This window comes from Ailuropoda melanoleuca, chromosome 2, assembly GCF_002007445.2.
Source record: "Ailuropoda melanoleuca isolate Jingjing chromosome 2, ASM200744v2, whole genome shotgun sequence".
Taxonomy (NCBI): domain Eukaryota; kingdom Metazoa; phylum Chordata; class Mammalia; order Carnivora; family Ursidae; genus Ailuropoda; species Ailuropoda melanoleuca.
This window is the reverse complement of record NC_048219.1, coordinates 142,740,621-142,766,374: the sequence shown is the minus strand read 5'-3', so window position 1 is coordinate 142,766,374 and position 25,754 is coordinate 142,740,621. Positions and strand designations below refer to the sequence as shown.

Below are 25,754 nucleotides of genomic sequence, written 5' to 3'. Positions count from 1 at the left end.
TGCTTTGCTTATGAAGGAAAGCTTGTTTCTCTCCTCTACCTTTTGCTTCCTCTTGGGTTGAGCAGTCTTGTTTTTCCTCTTTTTGCTGATTGCCTCATTGCCTGCAGCCCTCTGAGCCTGGGCCCGAGGAGAGGAAGAGTAACAATAACAGAAGCAAACTTCATGCAAAGATACTAAAGTTTCTAAGATGGCCAAATGTGACAGGCTGGGGTGGTGGGGGTGGGGGCGGGGCAGGCGCAGAGATGTTGCTCTGTGACTTGTGTCATAAAATGGAAACTACAGGCAAGTGCAGCTGTGAAAAGATTGTGCTGAAGAAACAGGATGGCTGTGGTTTGCTGTGAGCATCAATTTTCCTGTTGAGCATTTTTACAGGAAGTTGAAAACAAAGCCAACTTCATCTTAATTAGTTCTAATGGTTTTCAGATCTTAAACACATCCAAAGAAGTTTGCATCATGCAGGAGTCTCTAAAGAGTAGAATCCATCAGAATTATGAGTAGGAATCCCAAAACTGCGGGCTTTTTAAAATTCAAGATTTTAGTAGCAATTTGCGTTTGCTAAATGATTTTATTTTTACAGTGTAACTTGCAGTGGATTCATTGCCTTTATAATGAATGCTTCTGCAGTAACTTTTTTACAGTTGTAATAACTCAGTATGAATGTCAGAGCCTTTTCTTATTAAAACACTGTTGAGTTATATATATTATAAATTTCTTTCTGTTAATATTTATTGGTCAAATGTGCATGTGTGGGTGCGTGTGTGTGTGTGTGTATGGGGGTAGGGTGTGTGTGTGTGTTTATAAGGTGGCAGAATATACCTGAAAATGTCAAGAATATCTTAAATTATTTCAATTTTTGTTAACCCCAACCCTTTTTCACCTAAAATTTAATTATTATTGAATGCTTCTTTCAGTGGTTAAATACAGCAGTCATGTTTTAGTTTCATCTTTGAAATACAACAGCCAGTTAGTTTACCAGCAAATTGGGTTCATCTGGGGATGGCAGAAGAATCGCAATTCAGGACATGCAAGCTATGGTAAAATCATAGGCAAACCTAGAGATCAAAGGAGAGGAAGGCTACTTAACAGAGAGAAAGGAGGAAGCTGGGGCAGCTTTGATGGTTTCTCTCTGGCTAGGCTATTGCTGGGCAAGGAGAAAAATCTTCCTCCTTCCGGGGTAGTCAAGTAGGCTTCTTCCTATGAAAAAATGCGAGGTACGCCTCTTCCTGTTGGGGTCTGCAATTGAGGACAAGTTAGTAGCATCTGACAGCTCCCTTTTCTGGCCTCCTAACTTCATTTTATTTTATTTTTTAAAGATTTTATTTGTTTAATTGACAGAGAGAGAGAGAGACAGCCAGGGAGAGAGGGAACACAAGCAGGGGGAGAAGGAGAGGAAGAAGCAGGCTCCCAGCAGAGCAGGAAGCCTGATGCAGGGCTCGATCCCAGGACCCTGGGATCANTGAGAGAGAGAGCACTAGCAGGGGGAGGAGCAAAGGGAGAGGGAGAGAATATCCAGGAGACTCCCTGCTGAGTCCGGAGCCCAACTCGAGGGGCTCTTGGGGCTCAATCTCAGGATCCTGAGATCAGGGCCTGAGCCAAAATCAAGTGTCAGATGCCCAACTGAGCCACCCAGGCGCCCCTATAAATTTGCATTAACTTTTAAATTAAACACGTATGGCAGCGGATTTAAAAAGAATCATTTTACTTCACAACTTTGNCATTAACTTTTAAATTAAACACGTATGGCAGCGGATTTAAAAAGAATCATTTTACTTCACAACTTTGATTTCCCAACAGTTACTCTTACGGTAAAATTGTGACTTTGTGTGCTACCAACATTAATGAGGTTGCGATGTTTCAAAATGTCTTCTCTGAAAAATGCCTTTCCCACTCCCCCTCCCCCAAATTAACCAACTGTATATCTGAAAGAACTCTAAAAGAGGTTTTTCTTAAAGAGCAGGGACGCTGTAAAGTACAGCAAGACACAAAGCCTTACCATTGAGGAGACAACCTATGAGCAGGATTCATTTCAGTTATTGTCTTAAATGATGATAAGAAAAGAGCAAGTACATTTTAAGAAATGAGGGGTGCCACGGACAGAAGGCGTGTGCTCCAGCTCGGACTGAGAATAAGTGACAACCAGCGGGGGGGGGGGGGGGGGCTGTGCTTTGCTTATGAAGGAAAGCTTGTTTCTCTCCTCTACCTTTTGCTTCCTCTTGGGTTGAGCAGTCTTTTGTTTTTCCTCTTTTTGCTGATTGCCTCATTGCCTGCAGCCCTCTGAGCCTGGGCCCGAGGAGAGGAAGAGTAACAATAACAGAAGCAAACTTCATGCAAAGATACTAAAGTTTCTAAGATGGCCAAATGTGACAGGCTGGGGTGGTGGGGGTGGGGGCGGGGCAGGCGCAGAGATGTTGCTCTGTGACTTGTGTCATAAAATGGAAACTACAGGCAAGTGCAGCTGTGAAAAGATTGTGCTGAAGAAACAGGATGGCTGTGGTTTGCTGTGAGCATCAATTTTCCTGTTGAGCATTTTTACAGGAAGTTGAAAACAAAGCCAACTTCATCTTAATTAGTTCTAATGGTTTTCAGATCTTAAACACATCCAAAGAAGTTTGCATCATGCAGGAGTCTCTAAAGAGTAGAATCCATCAGAATTATGAGTAGGAATCNGTGTGTATGGGGGTAGGGTGTGTGTGTGTGTTTATAAGGTGGCAGAATATACCTGAAAATGTCAAGAATATCTTAAATTATTTCAATTTTTGTTAACCCCAACCCTTTTTCACCTAAAATTTAATTATTATTGAATGCTTCTTTCAGTGGTTAAATACAGCAGTCATGTTTTAGTTTCATCTTTGAAATACAACAGCCAGTTAGTTTACCAGCAAATTGGGTTCATCTGGGGATGGCAGAAGAATCGCAATTCAGGACATGCAAGCTATGGTAAAATCATAGGCAAACCTAGAGATCAAAGGAGAGGAAGGCTACTTAACAGAGAGAAAGGAGGAAGCTGGGGCAGCTTTGATGGTTTCTCTCTGGCTAGGCTATTGCTGGGCAAGGAGAAAAATCTTCCTCCTTCCGGGGTAGTCAAGTAGGCTTCTTCCTATGAAAAAATGCGAGGTACGCCTCTTCCTGTTGGGGTCTGCAATTGAGGACAAGTTAGTAGCATCTGACAGCTCCCTTTTCTGGCCTCCTAACTTCATTTTATTTTATTTTTTAAAGATTTTATTTGTTTAATTGACAGAGAGAGAGAGAGACAGCCAGGGAGAGAGGGAACACAAGCAGGGGGAGAAGGAGAGGAAGAAGCAGGCTCCCAGCAGAGCAGGAAGCCTGATGCAGGGCTCGATCCCAGGACCCTGGGATCACGCCCTGAGCCAAAGCAGATGCTTAACAACTGAGCCACGTAGGTGCCCCTCCTGACTTCATTTTAAATGAGGTTTCCATTATTTAATTCCACATTTCCCCCTTTTGATCAAGATCTTTCCTTAAAAGTATCACCGATCAAGAGCTGGCTCATCCATAACCCTCACTGCCAGGAGGACCTTTACTGGGCATCCTGTCCTGTATCGGAGGGTAAGCACATAGAAGTTGGAAACCATTTAAGGCCACAGTTGAGTAACAAGGAAGGTTAAGAGGGAGAACCCACAGGCATTTCCCATCTAAAGTCTGTATCTTGCCAAGGTTGTACATATTGGAGATCATCCTGAAGCATTAGGTTAGCCTCACCTTATTGGGTATTGTTTCTGCACAGTTTTGACAGGCAACAGATACAAAACTTTAAAATAATTATACAAAACATAATTAAAGGCAACATGACAATTTCAAATCGTATGATGGTTCTGAACCGTGATCCTGGGCCTGAAGGTAGCCAAATGAACAAATCAAAGGAACATGAAGACTTAGACGAAACTTGTTGTAGTCAATGTGCTTGTTCCCCAATTTTGTGCTGTTGGGTTTCTCCTTTCCCAGAGGAGTTTTATCCCTGTGTTTACTGTCACACAAATGCCTCCTTGCTCAGCAAGTAGGTAAACGAGGGCTCTGTGATTACCCCTAACTACTCTAGCCAGTGAGTTACATGATCGTTGTTGGGCTGCTCCTGCTTTGATGATGGAACTGGTCAGCTCTCCTAATGTTAGGGAGAGACGTCTAATCATGCATTCATTAGACTGAAGGGTGAAGGCTCTCTTTACAGAGGCAAACCCGAGTCATATGAGCCTCCTAGAACTTCTCATTTAATGCAGCCATGAAAGACCATTGGTAAGCTGCTGTTTTGTTATGAGGAGAAAGTAGAACGGTGAGTACAGCAAGAGCACACTGTCCGTTCATCCTCCAGCTGTCGGGACAATGAGTTGCCCAAGTGTAGGGGCCACTGCCAAAGCCTCCACATACACAAGAGAAGCCAAGAGCTGCACATAGGGCTGCCTCATAAGTATGAGCATTTACGGACCTGTTTGTCTGTGTGGAGGCATTAGCGCCATTCAACCCACTCAAATACCATGTTACCACATATGGAAAGTCTTCCTAGACGTATAGCTATGACAGCCAGCTTACCAATGGTCTAACTTACACTGGATGTGCACAATGTCTTTTATATATATGCATATTCAAGAGAGTTCATTTCTCCAACCAAAGGTTGGGTTAAATTGAGGCAGGGAACAAGGGTGTGTGGATATAGTATTCTAGCCTTATGAAAGGGACCTGAGGAACAGTTTAAGCAAGCAGTAGCATATGGGATTCCAGCAAAATTACTAATAGGATAAGCTAAGGGGTCACTGTTGTCCTGGACAGATCAAAGTTTCTGGTGACAACAATCAGAGGCATTTCCCCCTTTTGCAAGAGATTGGGAAATCTGGATAAGAGCGTTATCTGTCCAAGGAAGAAAAGGAGAAAATACAGTAAGAAGTAACAACAAGAAAAGGATATATAGGCTGGTGCAGCGATCTTGGGAAAGCTGTCTCCATTAGCTGTCACCTGCTTCCATGCCCCAAGATCTTTAATTTCAGGCCACCAATTGGTGTGCAGGTCCAGTCAGGGTTTGGTGCCTTCTTTAGATGTGACATGTGAATCTAGGAGTCTATTCCCAGAAGTTCGGTGGCACAAGGGTAGGCTAACAGTACCAAGAGGAGCCCTTCCAATGAGGGTGAAGACACCTTTTGGAGGTGTCTTTTCCGATAGATGAAATCTCCAGGTTGCAAGGTGTGATATTTAAGGTCTTCATCTCCCAGGAGTTGTGAAAATATTGTTCTATTAAAGCATGGTCCTTTTCAACAAAAGCAATGAGGCTTTTACAATATTGGAGTATATCTCCTTTCATCAGCTGTCAAGAGAGGTGGGAGCCAGAAGCATCAGGCACCCCGTGACATTTCCAAAGGATGAGAGTTTAGGAGTTCCAGAGGGTTGGAGCTGAGATTTAGAAGGACCAACAGCAGTGCTTTTGGCCAGGTTATTTGAAAGGTCTCCACAAATTTTACCTATTGAGTCTTTTTTTTCTTTTTTTAAGATTGATTTGAGAAAGAGAGAGAGAGAGAGAGCACATGCATGCAAGAGAGGTGGGAGCCAGAAGCATCAGGCACCCCGTGACATTTCCAAAGGATGAGAGTTTAGGAGTTCCAGAGGGTTGGAGCTGAGATTTAGAAGGACCAACAGCAGTGCTTTTGGCCAGGTTATTTGAAAGGTCTCCACAAATTTTACCTATTGAGTCTTTTTTTTCTTTTTTTAAGATTGATTTGAGAAAGAGAGAGAGAGAGAGCGCATGCATGCACAGAGGGGGAGGGGCAGAGGGAGAAGGAGAGAGAGAATCTCAAGCAGAAGCCCTGCTGAGCTCAGAGCCAGACATGGAGCTCGATCTCATGATCCTGAGGTTATGACCTGAGCCAAAATCAAGAGTTGGGCGCTTAACCAATGAGCCACCCATACGCCTCACCAACTGAGTCTTAATAATGCTGTTTGTGCGTTGGACCAGCCCTAAGAATTGAGGGTGGTAAGCACGGTGAAAGTGCAGTGCCAGCCACACAGCACGGACCTGTCCAAGCACTTGATCTGTGAGCGAGTTCCCGGGTCACTGTGAAGCTCAAGAGGGGTTCCCCAGTGAGGAATAATCTTTTCTCATAGGATTTTAGCCACAAAAGAGATGGTAGCCTGTCTAAAGGGAAAGCTTCCAGTCCAGTGAGAAAACATACAAACCATGACTAAAACATATTTTTATCCATGAGATGGGAGGAGCCCAGTAAAACCTATTTGCCAAACCTCTAATGGTCCATCGGGCAATTTAAAATGCCTGGGAGCAGTGTGCACGTGTCTCCCAAGATTGTATCTTAGGTACGACAAGCAAGGTGTGCACTTTTGCAGCCTTGTGAATATTTCCCCACCAGTATTGTTTCATAAAGTCTCTCATTTTATCAGGAGACCAAGGATTTCATGCATGTACAGCGGTTAGTAATGGGAATTTTAGAGTCTTTGGCAGGACTGCATTGTTACTTGGTTCAAGCCAGAGTTCTGTCTGTTTGATTGAACCAACAATTATTAGATTTCCAATATTGTTTTTTCTCTCTGGGGCCAATTGTTGGGCATCTCTTGTCAGTTTTTGGAGATTTTCTTTTGGAGGAACATCCTTTTGGACCATGACAGAAGTTTGGTTATTCGTTCCTTTAAGAGCAGTGTTTTTAACAGAAACATCACCAAGATGGTCTCCTTTGGCCTCCAGGGAGTCAAGTGTAGAATGCCCGGGGACTTTAACACTAGCCACAGCAGCTGGCAAAAGTATGGCCATCAAATAAATTTTGGACTTAAGAGCCATTTTAAATTTTCTTCCGTTAGAGGTAAAGACACCCAGCTGTTTCCATAACATCCCAGTCATGGGCTGCCCCAAAGGCATACCGACTATCAGTGTAGATGTTTGTGGTTTTGCCTTTGGCCAAGGTTCAAAACCAAGTAGGAGGCTATAATTCAGCATGTTGGGCTAAAGGTAAAGGAACTCTTTTTTTTTTTTTTTTAAATTTTATTTATTTATTTGACACAGAGAGAAACAACCAGCGGAAGAGGGAACACAAGCAGGGGGAGTGGGAGAGGAAGAAGCAGGCTCCTAGTGGAGGAGCCTGATAAGATTTTATTTATTTATTTGACACAGAGAGAAACAACCAGCAGAAGAGGGAACACAAGCAGGGGTAGTGGGAGAGGAAGAAGCAGGCTCCTAGTGGAGGAGCCTGATGTGGGGCTCGATTCCAGGACTCTGGGATCACGCCCTGAGCCGAAGGCAGACGCTTAACGACTGCACCACCCAGGCGCCCCATGGGCTAAAGGTAAAGGAACTCTTTTTAAAAGAGTTGTAATAGTGTGCCCAGCATATTTACTATTTTCATCCTTTGAATAAGACCCTTCAGTAAACCATGAAAGATCTGCATTGACTTGAGAAGTTTTCTGTAAATTGTTCCAGGGAGTCAAACGTGCTATGTTAGTTGTGAGAGACTTCATCAGTGACGGGGAGAGAAGAACGGCTTGGTTAAGGATATTGCAGCCATGAAGAGTTGCATGATGACCAGTTAGTGGGGGGTTTCCCAGGAGGCGAAGCAACTGGCTGAAAGGTGTTAAGTGTGGTGAGAATTCAGGAGGGCCTCTACTGCAAGGGACACAGAGATGATTAGAGGGGGGGCCCATACTTGTTTCTTCAGTGGCCTCAACCAAAAAGGCAGCGGCCGGAATGGCTCTGAGACAAGGGGGATATCCTTACATCTCAGGGTCTAGTTGTTGGCTGTAACAATGCCCTGTGGCTCGATGACAGTTTACATATTTTTTGGTGAGTGCTCCAAGGCATTCTCTTCCCTCTCACAAAAAGGAAAAAAGGAACCTGATAATTAGGATACCCAAGGGCAGGGAGCTTTATTAAGCTTTTCTTAGGCCCCCAAGTCTGTGTCATCCTGATCCTCCCAAATAATAGGGTCGGGTTTGTTGTTTTTTAGTAAAATATATAGGGGTTGGGCCATAAGAGAGAAGTTTGGAATCCAATTTCCATAGTGGCCAGCTAGCCCAAGAAAACCTTGTAATTGGGGCTTAGTTGTAGCTTTGGGGAAGCCAGGATACCTCTCAGCCTATCTGAATCTAAACAGAGTGCTTTTCCGAGCTCAGGTGTCCTAAACACGGAACCTGAGTCTGAGCAAGCTGCAGTTTTTCCTTTGGAGACTTTATGTCCCTTTAAGGCTAAAAGGTTGAATAGGTGGCTGCCGGCCTCCAGTGAAGAGGCTTGGGAAAAGGAGCAGAGAAGCAACTCCTCGGTATATGGTAACAAGGGAGAGCCTCAGAAGACTTTGTCAGCTAAGTCAGCCTTTAAGGTTTTCAAGAAGGACCCTCAGTAAAACCCTGGGGCATTACCGTTCAGGTGTATTGTTTTCCTTCCCAAGTGAAGGCAAACAGATACTGGCAGGCCTTATGGACGGGGGTGCTAAAGGTAGCACTACATAACTGATGACAGTGAGCATTTTGCTTTGAGCAGGGATGGAGGTCAGGAAAGCATGAGGATTAGGACAACACGGTGGGAAGGGATGACAATATTGTTAATGGCTCAGAGGCTCTGGACAAGCCTCCATCCTCAGCCTTTGGGTTTCCTCACAGGTAAACTAGGGGTGTTACAGGGACTAGTGCAGGGCATAATGAGGTGCTGAGTCTTGGAATCTTCTGTTATAAGTTTGATATCTTGAAGGACTTCTTTACTTATGAGGTATTAATTCTGGGGAGAGGTTTTGAGGGATCTATTTGAATCTTAATCTAACCTGAAGAAGCCAAGAGTATATGAAAAATACATACATAAAAATGAGTTAAGAACATTATATATAAAGTAAAACATAAATGAATGTAAATAAAATACAGAAGAGAAAGTAACAGGACAAGAGAACATTTGGACCTTTAAATCTATCCAATTGTATTATTTCTGTTACCCCCCACACACACAGAGAGCAAATAAAATACTCTTCTGTTGATTCCAGTTTTTTGCAAAAAAAAAAAAAAGTTTACTTTTTCTCATTCATTTTAGGTTAGATAGTATTTGAGGGTGACCTTTGGCAAGATGTATATAGCAAAATGCTTTGTATTTTTGAGTAATCCACAATGGTAATAAAACATAATTGGACAAACCTGCTTTTATCCACCTTAATAGAACTTGGTTGATTCACTCCTCACTCAGGATTAGAGGCCAGGCTTCTCAGGATTATCAGATGTTTTCACTGGACAGCATTGGAAATCTTTCCACTCCTCATATCATTCTGTAATGTAGGCCTCACGCAGTATGTTCTAGAATGACTTTTAAGTTGGCTATAACAGACTAAGAAACCATTTAATTAAATGACTAGCCAATTCTCTTGATCTTAATCATTTCACATTCAGAGATAATCATGTGTCCTTGGATGAACACACTGAAGAGAAAAACCGAAGTTTCCTGGGGCAAATCTGGACTGAACTGTGGGCTGTGGTGGAGCCTTTTGCTGGCCATGCCACTGGGGAGACTATGTATGCTGTAGAACAGGAAGTGGGATGAATAAGTCACTCTTTCTCACAAGGTGCCCATCATAACTAATATTACGTCTTTAGCAAATGGCTCTCAGCCACAAGATGCCCTGGTTGGTCTAGGGTCATTGTGTGATGCTGTCTAATATAAGCATTAAACCATGATGTCGACCTAATAACATTGTAGTAAAACCAACAAAGTCAACCATTTCTTTCACAGAACTAGGAAATTCCAGAATTTATAACTACTGAGATATTTATAAATTATATAAATTTATAAATTATATTGAGATATTTATAAATTTATAAATACTGAGAAATTTATAAATAAAANGCCATTTCTGCAAAATATTCTGCTCTGTTCTCTTAACCCATAGTGCCAATTTCCTTATAAAGGGTTTTTTGGTAGATCCCTACCATCACCTTAATGGTTTTTCCAACTAAAATTTCATGATTTTTGAATGATTGATTCAGTTATTAAATAAAACTTTGGCAGTCAGTCACAAACCCCAGGGTTCAGGTTGATTTTTAATTTCTTCATTGTATGACAATCCAGAGATATCTTGGGTGAGAAATCAGTTGATGAATATTCTGTTCAAAAGCCATTATCTTGGGGCACCTGGGTGGCTCAGTCAGTTAAGCATCTGACTCTTGATCTCAGCTCATGTTTTGATCTCAGGGTCGTGAGTTCAAAAAAAGCCATTATCTTTTCTTTTTTTTTAAGATTTATTTATTTATTTATTTATTTGACAGAGAGAGAGGGACAGCCAGCGAGAGAGAGAACACAAGCAGGGGGAGTGGGAGAGGAAGAAGCAGGCTCCCAGTGGAGGAGCCTGATGTGGGACTCGATCCCAGAACGCCGGGATCACGCCCTGAGCCGAAGGCAGACGCTTAACGACTGCGCCACCCAGGCGCCCCCAAAAAAGCCATTATCTTATCTTATAATGTCTACAATGGATAATAGATGGATATGTATTGTTAAATCTGTGTTTATTAGTTTGCTAGGGCTGCTGTAACAACAAAACACAGACTGGGTTGGCTCAAACAGCAGGATTTTATTAGCTCACCATTCTGGAGGCTAGAAGTCCGAGATCAAGGAGTTGGTAGGTTCGGTTTCCCCCGAGGCCTCTCTTCTAGGCTTGCTAATGGCCACCTTCTCCCTGTGTGCTCACATGGACTTTTCTCTGTGCTCACACATCCCTTGTCTCTCTTCCTCTTCTTAGAAGAACCCTGGTCATATTGGATTAGGGGCCACCCTAATGGTCTCATTCCAACTTAATCACCTCTTTAAAAGCCCTACCTCTGAATATAGTCACTTTCTGAGGTACTGGGGTTAGGTTAGGGCTTCGATGCATGAATTTGGGAGGGACACAGTTCAACCCATAACACTGTGTGTGAAAACAAAAAAGCCTTTTCCGTCCCTGTGGTTTTCTTTGGGCACATAAAATTCAACACACAATGTGAACATTTTAGAAAAATCTGGCTTTTCTCCCTATGGTGAAAGTTATTTAAACATGGAAATGATTCTTTAAAAGAAGTTAATTCTCAAAAGTGTATATTCTTAAAAGTTCAATGCCCAGGGTAGGGGTAGGTTGGGGTAGGGTGGGAGGGGAAGAATCAGCAAATGGTGGGTCAGGAATCCTTCAACTTTAGGGGGCCTAACTAGGGTGGGAAGCAGGACATGTTCTCAAAAAGTTCATAACCAATTCTGATGCAAGAGAGAAGAACCCACATTTTGGGAACCCTGCCCTAGTTATTTCCCCTGTTCCAGAGCCCCTCCTGGCCCTAGGACAAGGCTGTCTTTCCTGTCACGCTCTTCCCAAAGGAAGAACCAAACACAACAAGGCCAAGTCTTCAGGCTGCCTCAGTCCTGCTCTGCACAGCTCTCTATCCACAGGGGATTCTGGGCCAAGCCTGGGCCTCGGCTCAGGCGCATCAGTCCCTCCTTTGCCAGGTGCTCGAGCAGTGCTCACACCAGCAGGACCCATGCTCACCTTCAAGGAAGACAGATCTAGACCCATCTGTTGGTCGTTTACCCATCTGAGGGCTCACTGTGTACCATTCCATTCATCCTCCCGTCACCCCATTCCATGGGCGGGAAAGGGAGGTCCGGAGAGGGTAGTCTCTTACCCAGGTTGTTAGGTATCACAGCAAAGATTCAAAATCATATGTGCCTGACCCTGGTCTCATGTCCTCACAGGGATTCTAACCTTTTTCATCCATAGACCACACTAGTGTCTGATAAAGCCCAAAGGACTCCTTCTCTGTTATTAAATGGATTAAAACAAAATACAGAGGATACAAAGGAAACTAGTTATATTGAAGTATGTCCAACAAGATCTAGCAACAGAGCGAAACATTGCCATCATTTCAAAAGAGATCTGTGATGACTGTAATACTATGTGGAAATATCATGTGAAAAACTGTTGGTGAAAAAGTTTCAGGTACTGTGGTTTTCAGCCTACATTTATAATTGAAGGAAATGCTACATTTTAGTTAGAGCTTAGGGGAACTAAATAGGTCCTTTTTTTTTTTTTCCCATTCAAGTTCACAGACCTTTGAATTCTGTCTACAGACCCTGCAGGTGTGAGGATCCAGGTTAGGAATGCCCAGTCCATTAGGATCTATGCTGCTGTGAGGTCCTTCGGGAAGGTCCATTTCTGGTTCTGATGTGGGCTGTTAACTCCATGAGAGGAGGGAAGCCCTGACTCTCCCAAGGCTTTGGGTTCTCTTCACCGGTGAATCAGGCTGCCAGGAAAGCAGGTCCCAGGACTTACGGCTAGCGAGCCCTTCTGACATAGGGCTCATTCTTCACCCAGACCTCGGGGTTGATGCTGGGTGCTGTTCCAATGGCCAGCACATGGCTTGCTTGTGTGATACCTGGCTCTTTCACTCCACACATATTTAGTGAGAACCCTACTTTGGACCAGGTATTAGGGAGAGCTGGTGGAGTTCACAGTCCGGTGGGCAGAGAGTCAGGAATGAGCCTAGCATGGCAGGAGTTGGTCTTCTTTGACCCCTGTGGTAAGGTGGCAGGACTGGAGTCTGGGGTTTCTGAAAAGCTTCCCTCAAGGCCCCACCCTGGACTAGCCCAGACAAGCAGGAAGGAGCAGAGAGACCCCTGAAGCCAGCACCTTCGAGCCCTCGGGTGGGAGTAGTTTGCCTGGAGGAGGAGGCGAGATGGGGGCTGGGGAAGTGGCAGCAGCAGTGGAGAGGAGAGAATGGCGAGGGCATTCAGCCACAGATCCTCCCCCTGTGGTTGAGCAGGGCCGCCGGGGTGGGTGGTGGTGGGGGGAGGCTGAGCCTCTGTGGTCCACAGGTTTATTTATAAGTCAGTCAGTGCGCAGACAGAGCCATAACAGCCACAGCAGAAAGCTGTATAACAACTAGATTAAAGAGGCCCGACAGGGCGGCAGCAGTCCCCTGAAAGGCTCCCTCTACCCCAGGCTGGCCCCTGAGATGCATCGGACAGGAGTTCAACCTGATCTTTGCAACCTCAGGACTGACTCATGAGAACCAGGCCCTTAAGCAGTTCCCGGTTGTTGACCGGAATCCACTCCTTCCTTGCTCGGAGTTAGGATAATGGGATGGCAGGTTAGCTGGTGAATGGGGGCATCCGACACAGTGCGCTGGCGGGTTGAGGGTGGTTTCATCCCCCAAGCCCGTGGATGATCTGTTCCATGGAGCCCACCTCTGGGGCCTCGAGGCAGCCTTGGCCACCCCGTCACTCGGTCAGCTGCCTCCTCCAGCCTTAACAGCACTGCTTTGGCTGCAGCGTCTTTCACAGTTCGTTGGGCCTGAATCCAGTCTCCGATCGCCATCCCTCCTGCTGGTCCTAGGACATGTGCGCAGCGAGGCCTCGGGTGCCTCCTGCCCCAGCACAGACTTCCTAGCACAGGCCCTCCCTCAGCACTGGTCATACTGCCCACTTGGCCCCACACATGACTAACTCGTGTCATGCAGTAAAGGCCAATTTAAGGAACAAGTTTTAAAAGAAGCTTTGAGGCAGTCTCTGACCTAGTGTACAGGTGAGCTGTAGCACTAGTCTGCTCTTTACCTGCCCAAAAAATGCTTCTTGAAAAAGACTAGGGACTGGAAGGACTTGCTGTGAATGAAGGACGGTCTTTTCGTGAGTTGCTCGGTTTCTCGGAGTCGCGGTGTCCTCTGTGAAATGAGCGGACTCGTGCTAGCTTGCAGTGTCGCTGTAGAAGTTTGAGACCTTGTAGGGGCCCGTGATCCAGGTGGTCGTCATTAAGGCACGGCTGCTGTTGCTGTACGGCGTTTCCGAAAATTCCTTTTCTCAGTGGTCCTCTTGGAACGGAGCTGTTCCAAACTGTCTTAATTCCCGTCTTCCAGCAGCCTTGACAAGTCCGGCCGTGTCCTTTTAGATTTTGCATTCCCTTTCTGTTCACAGAAAGCAAGCCACCTAGCAATACTTTAATAGAAAGTATTGTTTCACGGTGTAAGTTTTCCACATTAACTTTTCGTGGTCGAACTGAATTTTTTAAATTCTAAATAATTTTTTTTTCCCATTAAGAGACGTGGAGAACAAAAAGATAATTCTGCTATTTGAAATTCAGGACATCTGTTCCGTATGGTTCAGGAGGGGAGTGTCCAGGCTGCCCACTGGCTTCGGCTAAGAATCTGCAACAGGCGGCTCAGATGTTAGTGCCCACGAATCAGCTCGGGATCTTGTTAAAGTGCTGAAACGAATTTGGTGGGTGGAGAGAGGCGGCTCCAGTGCCACCCTTGCTGCTGACCCAGGACCACACCTGAATAGCAAGGACTGGGTGGGAGGAGCCAGGGTTACTTAGGGGTGAGGACACATGGCCCCATGCTGGGACTTAGGACCCAGGGATGGGACTCTGAAAACTGGGGGAGCGCTGGGGGGGGTGGTTTCATGGCTGGTGGACATGCTGGGAAGCTTCCTCGCCCCGTAGGTTCTTCAGCCCCTGATGTTTGCCTGGCTGCCCCCTTCCCACTGCCACAGGCCCGGGTTTTCCCTGCACTCTCCCAGCCCGCCACAGTCTGGCTTCCCCTTGTTCCCAGAGCCGTCACACTATGCAGTAAGCTTTTCTAATGAAGTGTATTTCTAGTAAACAGCCTGGCACTCAGAGGTTGGACCTTGTCTCTTTTTTCCCCTTTTAAAAAACTTCGATCCTATAAGGAAATGCCAAGTAGCACAAAGATGGAATCCAGCCCCTTTGCCCACCATACTTGCCTGCCTTACCTTATTCCTGCCTTCTTCCCCTGGAGGACTGTAAGACCTTTGAGGGCAAGACCAGAAAAATATTCGTCTTTGCATTCCTACAGTGCGTGCCCAGACCCAGGCAAATGCCAGGCCTTTGCAAGAAGAAGACCAGTGGGCGCAGAGTGGGTGGGAGTGGAGAGCAAGAAAGGATGTTGTGGTGGAAATAAGTGGGGATGAGGAGCCAGGACATTGGATTTGCCAGGATACATTTCTGGCAGTTTTACGATCATCTTCCAGCTTACACAGGCTCCAGGCCCGGGTCCCTCCAGGAATCATTCCCTGGACCTGCTTTGGTGGGTAAGGGAGTTGAGCAGTGTGAGGCACCCATTTTGCTTCCAATATCTTAAGCATTTGGGCTCAGAAACCTCCCCTGCTAGGATCCTTCCAGAAGAGTAACATCTTAGCCATGTTGTAGAGGTAATTACACCCCTGATAAAAATTGCCCTGGGGGCGCCTGGGTGGCTCAGTCGTTAAGCATCGGACTCTTGGTTTTGGCTCAGGGTCACGATTGCAGGATCCTGAGATGGAGCTCTGCTACGGCTCTGCACTCAGTGGGGAATCTGCTTGAGATTCTCTCCCTCTGCACCCCCCCAACTCTCTCTCTCTCAAAAAAATAAATCTAAAAAAAACAAAGTTGGCCTACATGAATAACTGTCACTTTGGTGGGAAGGAGGGAAGGAAGATTAGGACAGAGTATTACTAAAAAGTCTAATATGTGACCATGTTTTGTTTCTTTTTGCTTTGTTTTTACAGATTCACCAGCAAGACTGTTGAAGGCGTAACTGTCCAAGATGCCCGTCCCTCCCCCTCCGGCGCCCCCGCCCCCACCGACATTTGCTCTGGTGAGTGGCCTCTCGCCATCTGCTGCCGGTGCTCCAAGCAGGCCAGATGAAGTCCAACCCGGCGCACACGCATTTGTTTTACCTGCATTTGCATTCTGGTGTAAAAACCTAAAAACTGTAGGGCAGGTTTTCCCGTTTCAAGAAAGCCAGCCTCTGAGACCCTGAAGGGCCAGTTGTCAGAGGTCTCAGGCAGTGCCCAGTACACGTGCGGGGTGTGCATTAGCTGGGTGTCCTCTGTCAGGTCCGTCACAGAAACGTCCTGTCCCTTCCCACACACCAGCCCAAGACTAGGGTTCTGCCCAGCATGCTCTGTTGCCATTCAAATGGACTCGACTTGTTGCCTTTAACTTCTGGACAAGATGGTCCAGAAACCCAGGTCTGTGTAAGAAATGCAGTTGTTCACGCTTCCTGCAGACTCACTCTTTTCTCTGACTTTTCCCTTCTTCCCGCCTTTTTTTTTTTTTTTGCAAATATCATCTACCAACCTGTCCCCACTTCTCCCCATACTCACATCCTTCTTTAAATCTATTGTTGCAGGGCGCCTGGGTGGCTCAGTCGGTTAAGCTTCCGACTCTTGGTTTCAGCTCAGGTCCTGATCTCAGGGTCATGAAATCAAACCCCAGGTAGGGCTCCATGCTCAGTGGGGAGTCTGCTTGAGATTCCCTCTCCCTCTGCCCCTCCTGCTCATTCACTTTCTCTCGCTCAAATAAATAAATAAATCTTTAAATCTATCCTTACATTTAGATGTCTATGTTTCAAAGGAATTTCTTCCCTGGGCTCCTCCTGGTCTCTTGATAGACCTGTCCTCAGAAATTAGTGCACCCTCTTATGGGAAGCCAGCAGCCCTCCACGTGGAGATACAGGAAGGTTCCCAGATGCACCCCATTGCCCCATTACCTCCCTCAGCATATGAAGGCCTCGCTGCTGAGGAGACTCACAGTGATGGGTCCTTTTCACTTGGGGAAACTGAGGCTCAGAGAGGAAAAGTCTCCTACCCAGACTTCCACAGGATGCAGTAAGCTCATCTGAGGTGGAACCTAGTCGGAAGAACAGACAGTTAGCTTGTTGCTACTCAGTGTGGTTCTCCAGCTGCTGGTTAGCGGCCCCAAGGAGACGGGTACAAGAATTAAGAATAAGCATTAAGAAACACAGCAATTTGACGATAGTGTTATGTCTGTTGTTTCTAAGATTGTATTTTGTGTGTCTCTTTTTAAATATTCTTTTTTAAAACATTTATTTTTAGAGAGAATGCACGTGCACATGTGTGAGGAGGGGGGAGGGGCAGAGGGAGAGGGTGAGAGAGACTCTTAAATGGACTTCGCACCCAGCATGGAGCCCGATGGCAGGGCTCAATTTCACAACCCTGAGATCATGACCTGAGCCAAAATCGAGAGTCAGATGCTTAACCAGCTGAGCCACCCAGATGCCCCCTAGTTCATTTTCCTAATAATTAATTGTTGTTTTACAAAAGTATCAGTCCAAGATGAACTGGGGAAAATTTTTTTAAAACTGATCCTTTACTTAGGTAAGTTTGAAAAGTTCTGAACCAGGAGTGCCTGGGTGGCTCAATAAGTTAAGTATCTGCCTTCAGCTCAGGTCATGATCCCAGGGTCCTGGGATGGAGCCCCACGTTGGGCTCCTTGCTCAGTGGGGAGTCTGCTTCCTCCCTCTCCTTCTGCCCCTCTCCCCACTCGTACTCTCTCTCTCTCAAATAAATAAGATCTAAAGAAGAGAAAAAAGAAAAGAAAAGAAAAGAAAAGAAAAAAAGAAAAGAAAAGAAAAGAAAAGGAAAGTTCTGATCTGGCTAACATACCAGGATTTATCTGTATCTCCCCAAAAGTGTGGTTTTTATACCACTAGCTGGGTAGTATGTGGATTAATTTTTTTTATTCTAATGCTCATGTATTGATTTTAATGTGTGTTCTAAAATTTATAACTAGCACATCAAACTAAGGATTTAATAGTGCATTAATTTAAAAGAAAATAATCACTGAAAAATGGTATTAATATAGTGAACTGAATTAATGAAAAATATTAAATAAATAATAATACAGGTAGCTGAGAAGACATATAAGTCATGCAAGTGGTACCAGAATGACTGAAATTTATCCTATCAACTCATCTCTATCCATTATTTTGTGACTTAAAGCAAGATCCAGAGAAATAGGATATGGAGATGAGCAAAGGGAAAGGTGTGTTGGTGGCCATCATAGGGCACCGTCTGGCTCAGTTAAGGGCTCTGGACTGCCACCTGAGAGGAATTAGCACCCAAGGAGGTCAGGCATCAAAATAAATTTGGAGGAATAACAGGAGGCTGTGAAAATTGCTGACCCCAAGCTGTTAAGAGAGCCAGGGTAGACCCATTGCTTAACCTCTCTGGGCCTCAGACTTTCATCTTTAAAATGAAGACAGTAGGCAATTTTAAACATTCTTTCCAAGATGTCCAAGATGTGTCATCAAGTTGAAAAAACAAGTTTCAGAGCAATAGAAGATGACTCCGTTAACAATTGCAAACCGTGTAAGAGCACTTTTGAAACTGACTGCTGAGAAGCTACTAATATTAACAGGCTCGCTCAGGGGAGTGTTGGAGGCGGGTGGGGAAGGGGCATTTTGTTACTTTTTTTAACTGAGATATAAATGACACTTAAGGTCTTAGAAATTTAAGTTACACAACGTGTTGATTTGCTACATTTTTATATTGCAATGTAATTACCACCTTAGCTTTAGCTAACACCTCTTTCACATCACATAATTATCATTCCTTTTTTCTGGTGAGAACATTGAAGACCTACTCTGTTAGCAACTTTGAAGTTAATAATACAATATTGTTAACTATAATCACTGTGCTGTACTCCTCCAGGGCTTATTCATCTTCTGGTTGTAAGCTTGTACCCTTTAACTGCAGCTCCCCAGGGTGGGCAAGGGGCATTTTAGATCCCACATTTACCCTTCTGTCAAGTTACAGGGAAGGCTCTGGAATCACCCTGCCAGGGTTTGGATCCTAGGTCCTCCCCTGACTAGCTGGGTGACTGGGGCAAATGATTTTACCCCCCTGTGCCTCTACTTCCTTGTCTCCAGAATGGAAATAGTGACTCACAGGGCTGATGAGGACTAATGAATTAATACACATAAAAGTGCTAAAAACAGTGCTTGGCCCATAGTAAACACTATATAAATGTTAACTGCTGTATTATGAGCAAGTAATACTTTATAATTCTTCCAGGACCCTTTCAGCTTAACACAGAGCTTCTCTGTAACGTGCTTCAGGGTTTTTCTTAGTTTTCCCTCTGCCTCTAACTCTGATAATAAATCGCAGGGTGAGGTATCAAGCTAAAGTGCCCCAGCTTTACCTGCTGCACCCCTCACCGGCTCCTCTGGAACCAGATCCTTTCAGAAGGGCTGGGGCCAGCCTGGAAGGCCTCTGAGGTCTGCCAGAAGGACCTCTGGGTTTGGGGAAGCCAGCTCTCCCTGGAGCCAGGCCAGACCAAGCCAGTTTCCCCGTGTGACAGACACAGGCACATGCATACAACTTCCGAGTCCTGTGTGCTGGGCTCTCAGTGTCTCCGCTCCCTAAAATAACCCTGGGGAAGCGAGATCCCAATTTCATAGTACGGATCTTTCCCAGGCATTCTGGAAAAATGAGAAAATACCTAAGCATTTTAAAATAGCACCTTTGTCCACTCTGCAATCTCTGTGAGCTAAGCTTTCAAAGGAATTAGGAGACACACCTTAGGCAAGGGCACGCGGGAGCTTTGGGGGTTATGGACGCGTTCTAGATCTTGATCGTGGAGGCAGTCACAGGACTGTGTATGTTCTTCAGAACTTGTACAACTATACACTAAAGCAGTGGTTTGACTGTATGTAAGTTATACCTCACATATGCCCTAAGTTAAAAAGGAAAAAATCTTTGGCAGCGTAGACAGAGGGAATTATTTTCTAAAACTTTGGTGGATTTAAAACACATACAGCTGACCCTTTTTGCTAGAAAAAATATTCCCCTTGCTCTGGGTTAGCTCTAAAAGATAGGAGAGAGGAGCTGTTCTTCAGGGCACATTCCAGAGTATGAAGCCTTGTAGTATCCAGCAGAACACTCTCAGACTTAAAATTCCCTTCTTGTTTCGAGCCATCTAACCCTGGCTCTGTTGGTTATGGCCAGATTGTGGTCTGAATTTTTAGAGACTTTTATCAGGGACTGACTCTTCCTGCATTAAAAATGAATGTAATTTATTGCTGCATCTGTTCCCAAATGTCTGGGTCTTAAAAACAATGACATCGGATCTGAAACTTGCAGAGAATTTACAGCCTATTGCCAAGAACGTCAATAACAAGCTTCCAATACTCTAGCTGTCCCCACTGAGTGTTGATTTTAATTCAAGAGATGAATATAAGTCTGCATTTCCTTTTAGGCCAATACGGAGAAGCCTACCTTGAATAAGTCAGAACAGGCTGGGAGAAATGCTCTTCTCTCTGACATCAGCAAAGGGAAGAAACTGAAGAAGACAGTCACCAATGACAGGAGCGCACCGATATTGGACAGTAAGTGAAAAAAGCTGTTTTCCGTGGAGATAAGTGATTTACGGCCTAACAATCAATCCTACCCCTCCACCCTTCCAAAAGGATTTTTTTCTTTTACTTCTTCTTCTTCTTCTTTTTTTTTTTTGTTAACAACAGCTGCAAAGCTAGCAAAATAAGGGACTGTATCACTCATTGTAGCCACAGCTCCGGCTTGGGCTCCCTCTAATGCTGCAGGAAGCCAGTATAATAATTCTTTGTGCAAGACACACACAGCAGCGATTCTCTGAATTATTCACAACACTTTCTGGAAGTTAACCCATTACTCTTTGCACCACAGATCAAAAGGCTGCCTGAAATATGGAAAGAGCCCCTAGCCTTGGAATGGAAGGGTGTAGGTTCAAGCCCTGGCACATCCATCACTTACCATCTCTAAGCCTTACTGTCTTCAGATGTAAAATGGAGACAGTGCCTGTCCTGCTGCCCTCAGTTTGGTGTGAGCAGCAGACAAGACAATGCAAAGTGTTTTGTGGGCTGGAATGTGTCATTCGAGTGTAAGATATGATTTTCAGGAGCTGAGAGAGAGAGGAAATGAGATCACAACTTTGCTTATCTACCCATCATAAGTCTGAGATACTTTCTAGAACAAGGCAGGGTATGTATAAACAAACAGGTACCCACAACACGGAACTCCTGTTAACATTTACAACAGAATGAAATGTATCCATGACTAGAATCTACTGGTAGTTAATAACCAGGCCTTGAAACTGCCCCCTCACATTCCTAGACCTTTCCACTGCTAGTTAGATGTCCCCAAAATACAGCCTACACCCAGATCCCATTTGGACTCAACAGGAAATAGACTGACTTTCCAAAATCACCAGAGGGAGCTTTGTAGATGGTGAACAGTGATGTGGGATTTTAGCCAAGTGGAGGATTCGAAGTGTTCCAGAAGGATTTCTAGGAAAAGCGCTTACTGGGTGGAGAAGAAAGAAGGTTCAGAGTTAGGTGAGAACATTGGTATAGGAGGAAATGGGAAAAGAGGAAGACCAAGACAAAGGCTATTGCCTGCTGCTTTGTTGTGTCGTGCTCTGTGTTGCAGAGGAGAGGACGCCAACCTCCAGAAGCAACTCGGGGGTCCCTTGACTTGGCACGGTTACCTCTTAGTCAAAATGCACACGAAACTGATCGGGTTATTTTATAATCCCTTAGTCCTCCTGACTGGTGTCACAAAATTCTCCCTGAGGGGAGCCCAGCACCACTTACCTCTGGGAAGCCTGGGTCCAAAGCTGTCGGAGTCCTGGTGCCAGGTATGGGGCCAGAGGAGCTCCACAAACTGCTGACCTCCGGGACAGAGCTCAGTCGTTCTTTTCCCCAGGAGAAGGAGCCTGGGGGTCGAGAGAGGTAGATGTGAATTCCCCACTGATACTGAAGGGTACTGGACAGTCTGTGGCTTATTCCTGAATCCACTATTAGAAACTCATTCTATTCTTCAAGGTCCATTCTTCTCCCTTCCAGCTGTTCAGTGATGTTTATGAATGCACTTTGCTTCGTGGCCACAAGATGCAATGCAGTGCATATCCTGTTGTCTGTGCACTTAGCAGACACCTGTATCATTGTCTTTGCAAGTGCCAAGGCCCATCCATAGTTTTGTATTTGTTTGCAGCTGAAGCCTCCCTGGGTTCTATGTCAAAATGTTGACCGTGGTTATGCATAATAAAGCTCTTAATTCAGCCTTGTCCTGCGGTGTGATTCCTAAGGAAGTGACCAGGAGCCAGTTAGCTGTCATCAACTATTTTAGCTTTTTTCTCTCTGAAAGATGCACAAATGTTCCAGGTTAAGAACACTGATGAATGATGTCTGATAGTGCATCAGTCTCTTTGAATGTTCAGTGCCATGTAAAGGTATCCTGTTTAAACACAGTATTCCAAAATGTATCATTAATGAGTAATATTTGAATGTCAAGGGCATTATTAATATTATTAGTAATAATTAAAATTAGTAAAAAATTTGTAATTTTATAGGGAGCCATTTTGCATTTACTTCTGGAAATTGTTATTGTAATTTGATTTGTTAGGTGCCGTAATCCTTGTCAGTTCGCTAAGATTATTTTTTCTATCAGCAGAGCTCTCATAGGTATCTCAGAAAGCTCCACACCTAGAAAAAATACAGAGCTCACACAGGCTTAGGATCAATCTAATAGAGAAAAAAAGAAAACAGAAATAAATAAAAGTAGGACTCAGAACATAGATTAGTAAGAGATTCAAAGGAGATTTTTAAAAACTAGCCTGTTGCAGTGAATTTATAGGCTAAAACATGTTAAAATCTTCAAGAAATTAATTTTTTACAAAAAGCATAAATTTACCAAAATTCACTCATGAAAGCTTCAAAGCGCAAGGGAAAAATTGAACAGTTTATCAAGCTACTTTTCTCTCTAAAAAGCTTTAAAGCCAGACGATTTTATCAGTAAATTCTTCCAGATTTTAAGAAACAGCTCATTCAAATGCTATACAAATCATTCCCAAACATAGGAAGAGATGGAAGGCTGTCTGATAGATGTAATGAGACTAACCTCAAACTTGACCAAGGCAGCACAAACACAAAAAGAAAGCTATCAGTGTCCCGGGGACATGTGGCAATGTCTAGAGGCATTTTTAGTTGTCACAACTTGGCCAAGGAGGGGTTCCTACTGACATCTAGTGGGTAGAGGCATGCCATAAACATTCTACAGAGGACAAGGCAGACACCCACAAAGAATTATCTGCCCTAAAGTGTCAGTAGTTCCAGGGTTAAAGGCAAGCTCATTAAAAGCAAACCATGGTTGCCTGTAGCAGTATTAATAATTTATATCGTATGGAAGTTCAGTCATCAAAGTAATTACCTATATAAACTAGAGCTAAGATAAGGTGCACAACTATTAGACAAGAGGAAGCAAAACCTTTATTATTTGCAGACCATTTGTCTAGTAGAAAATCCAAGATAATAAATTTTTTATAAATATTAATTTAGAAAATATTAGCAGAATGGTTTATTGGATGTCAAAAGAAATTTTCTGATGTCAATGATAACCAATTACAAGAGGGGAAAAACATCCCTTTCCCAATTTCAACAAACAAAAATGTATCCAAAGTAACCTTAACAAGAAGAGTATGTGACCGGTATCAGGAAAATTATAAAACTTGACTGAATGAACCAGAAGACATGGGAGAATATACCATGTTTCCCTATGGTCTAAATATCATAAGAGTATCAGTTCTCCCCTATTGATATGTAGATTTCATGTTCTGCTTGTCAAAGGCTCTAGAAGGTTTTCTAGGGGTAGAACTTTAAACAATGTTTCACCTCATAAATACAAACATACATACATCATAAATTGTATGAGACGCTTTTTTAAAGAGTGTTATAATAATGGCTCTCATACAGAACTAAAACGAACATATGTCAAATATTTTATTTAAGTCATTAATTACTGAGGGAAGCAGTATAATGTTACCAGTGCAAAGGAGAGTTCAAAGTACCACACATACCAGAGCTGAAATTAATTTACAGATAGGTAAACCCATCTATAATCAATTGCATGCTACTGAACACAACTATTTTACATTTCTATGGACAATTATTATCAGTTTTCTACAACTTACAGAGTTGTAATATAGCTGATAGACAAGGGAAATAACCCAAAAGGCTAGACAGGATACTCGGTAATCTTTTTCTTTTTTTTTCTTTTTTTCTTTTTCTTGCTCTCTCTCTCTCTCTTTTTTGTCATTGCTGTCTGTTTGCTTATTTCAGAATCTTCCACAATTTGGGGAAAATAAATGCAAAATAAAACAAAATCTTTGTACCATCTTTAATTGCAGGGAGTTTTTAAAAATGTTTAAGCCTACTGTTGGGCTTTATGATATTAAAAAACTGAGGTCGAACCATAAGGCCATCAAATAAGTAGATGGTCAAAAGAACTATAATATATTCATGCTTTAAAACACAATGCGGTCCCTTAAACTCATGTTTTCAAAGAATATTTGATTACATGGGAAATGCTAACAATAAGTGTTAAGTTAAAAAAATAGGCTAAAAACTGTTTCGTGACTTTGGTCTTAATTTTGAGAAAAACATATATAAAATGAAAAAGTACTAGCAGGAAAAAAATACATCAAAATAGTGTCTATTTCCAAGGAGTAAAATTACAGGATATTTTCTTTTCTTCCCTTTATTTTTACAATTCCCTTTCTTCTCACCTTTTATTGCATCTCCCCCTCCCTTCGGACTTATTTTCTTTGAAGATTCTTTTATTTGCTAAATCTTAGGATACAGATAGTAACTCATCTGGCAGCTAGCCGAGCAGGGGGCATGGGGGCAAGGCTCATCTATTACTGATTCTCCTGCCATGGGGCCTGTGACTGCCCTGGAGTGAAAAACAAAACCCCTCCTTTTCTGACTAGGGGTTTTGTTAAAATCGTTAAAATCCTGCATTTTCATGAAATCCCAGGAGTCCCCCATAGGCCCAGTTCGAGCCAGCTCCCTGTTTGACTGGCATTGTTAATTGTGTACTTGGGCTCGGGCTATACTCTGGTGATGTTTTCGTACACCGTGAAGAGACTGTGTTTCCTTCTTTCTGCAGAACCTAAAGGAGCCGGTGCCGGTGCCGGTGGCGGTGGTGGCTTCGGTGGTGGAGGTGGTGGTGGCGGCGGCGGTGGTGCAAGTTTTGGAGGAGGTGGCCCACCTGGCTTGGGAGGACTGTTCCAGGCTGGGATGCCTAAGCTGAGATCCACAGCCAACAGGGATGGTGGTAAGGAGAGTTTCTTTCTCTCTTAGTAACAAGATGAGGCAGAGTTCGGTGGTTTGGGGGCTTGGCATCCCCTCCAAGGCACTGTGCCCTTTAAAACGTTTTAGATCGCTTGCAACATTATTTTATAAGAAAGATCCTATTTAGCATCTTTTTCTTTTTTTTTCTTAAATCAAAATCAGACGGCTTCGTGGAGCTGTTAAATATTTGCCCAGTGTCCTCAGGGTAACTTGTACTTTTTTGTACTTTTCTAAAGGGTGAGCTAGAGTGGGAAGAAAAAGAAGGAGCAAATGGAACTGGCCACCCATGGAAAATCTGCCTGGTGACCTGGCAAATTCACCTTTCTTTGTGAGGTAGCCTGACCCAGCTGTCTAGTATAGTAAATACTTGTGAGCCGCTTTCCAAACACCAGGGAGCGCGTTATACAGAATATAATTGCATAGCTCACTGAATCTAAAAAGGTGTTTTGCATGACAGACATCTGGCATTTGAGGGCCAGTGATTCTAAATATTCTCTACAGGGACACATGGAAACGAGTCCTGTGGGATTGTCTTTGAACCTAATGGCAGAGAGGAAAAACTGAAACTGGTCATGCTTAGATAAAAAACCTTACAAAGTGCATGAGGCTCAGTAACTTTTACCATAAAGCTTTTGGTATTAATGATTGTTGTGCTAGAAGACTTTTATTTCTAATTATATGATCATTTAATATGTCTGCTGGGAACGTATGAAATTCTCACAGTCATATGGAGATAAAGCCACTGAATCCTCTGGGTTAGCTGACTATTTAGCATTGGATGGTCAAAATCTAGAAAGGTAGGGGCGCCTGGGTGGCACAGTGGTTGGGCGTCTGCCTTCGGCTTCAGGGCGTGATCCCGG

At 43.9% G+C, this 25,754-nt stretch overlaps 1 protein-coding gene across 2 annotated transcripts in view; it reads left to right on the top strand.

Moving 5' to 3' along the window:
- The window catches only part of WIPF1 (WAS/WASL interacting protein family member 1), an 87,025-nt gene that overhangs the window by 45,381 nt on the left and 15,890 nt on the right, over positions 1 to 25,754 (top strand). For both annotated transcript variants that reach the window (XM_011226214.3, XM_002920236.4), the window contains exons 2-4: positions 15,491 to 15,579; positions 19,986 to 20,115; positions 24,710 to 24,877. In XM_011226214.3, the coding sequence (XP_011224516.2) occupies positions 15,529 to 15,579; positions 19,986 to 20,115; positions 24,710 to 24,877 (349 nt within the window). In that variant the 5' untranslated portion in view covers positions 15,491 to 15,528. The remainder of the gene's footprint in view (positions 1 to 15,490; positions 15,580 to 19,985; positions 20,116 to 24,709; positions 24,878 to 25,754) is intronic.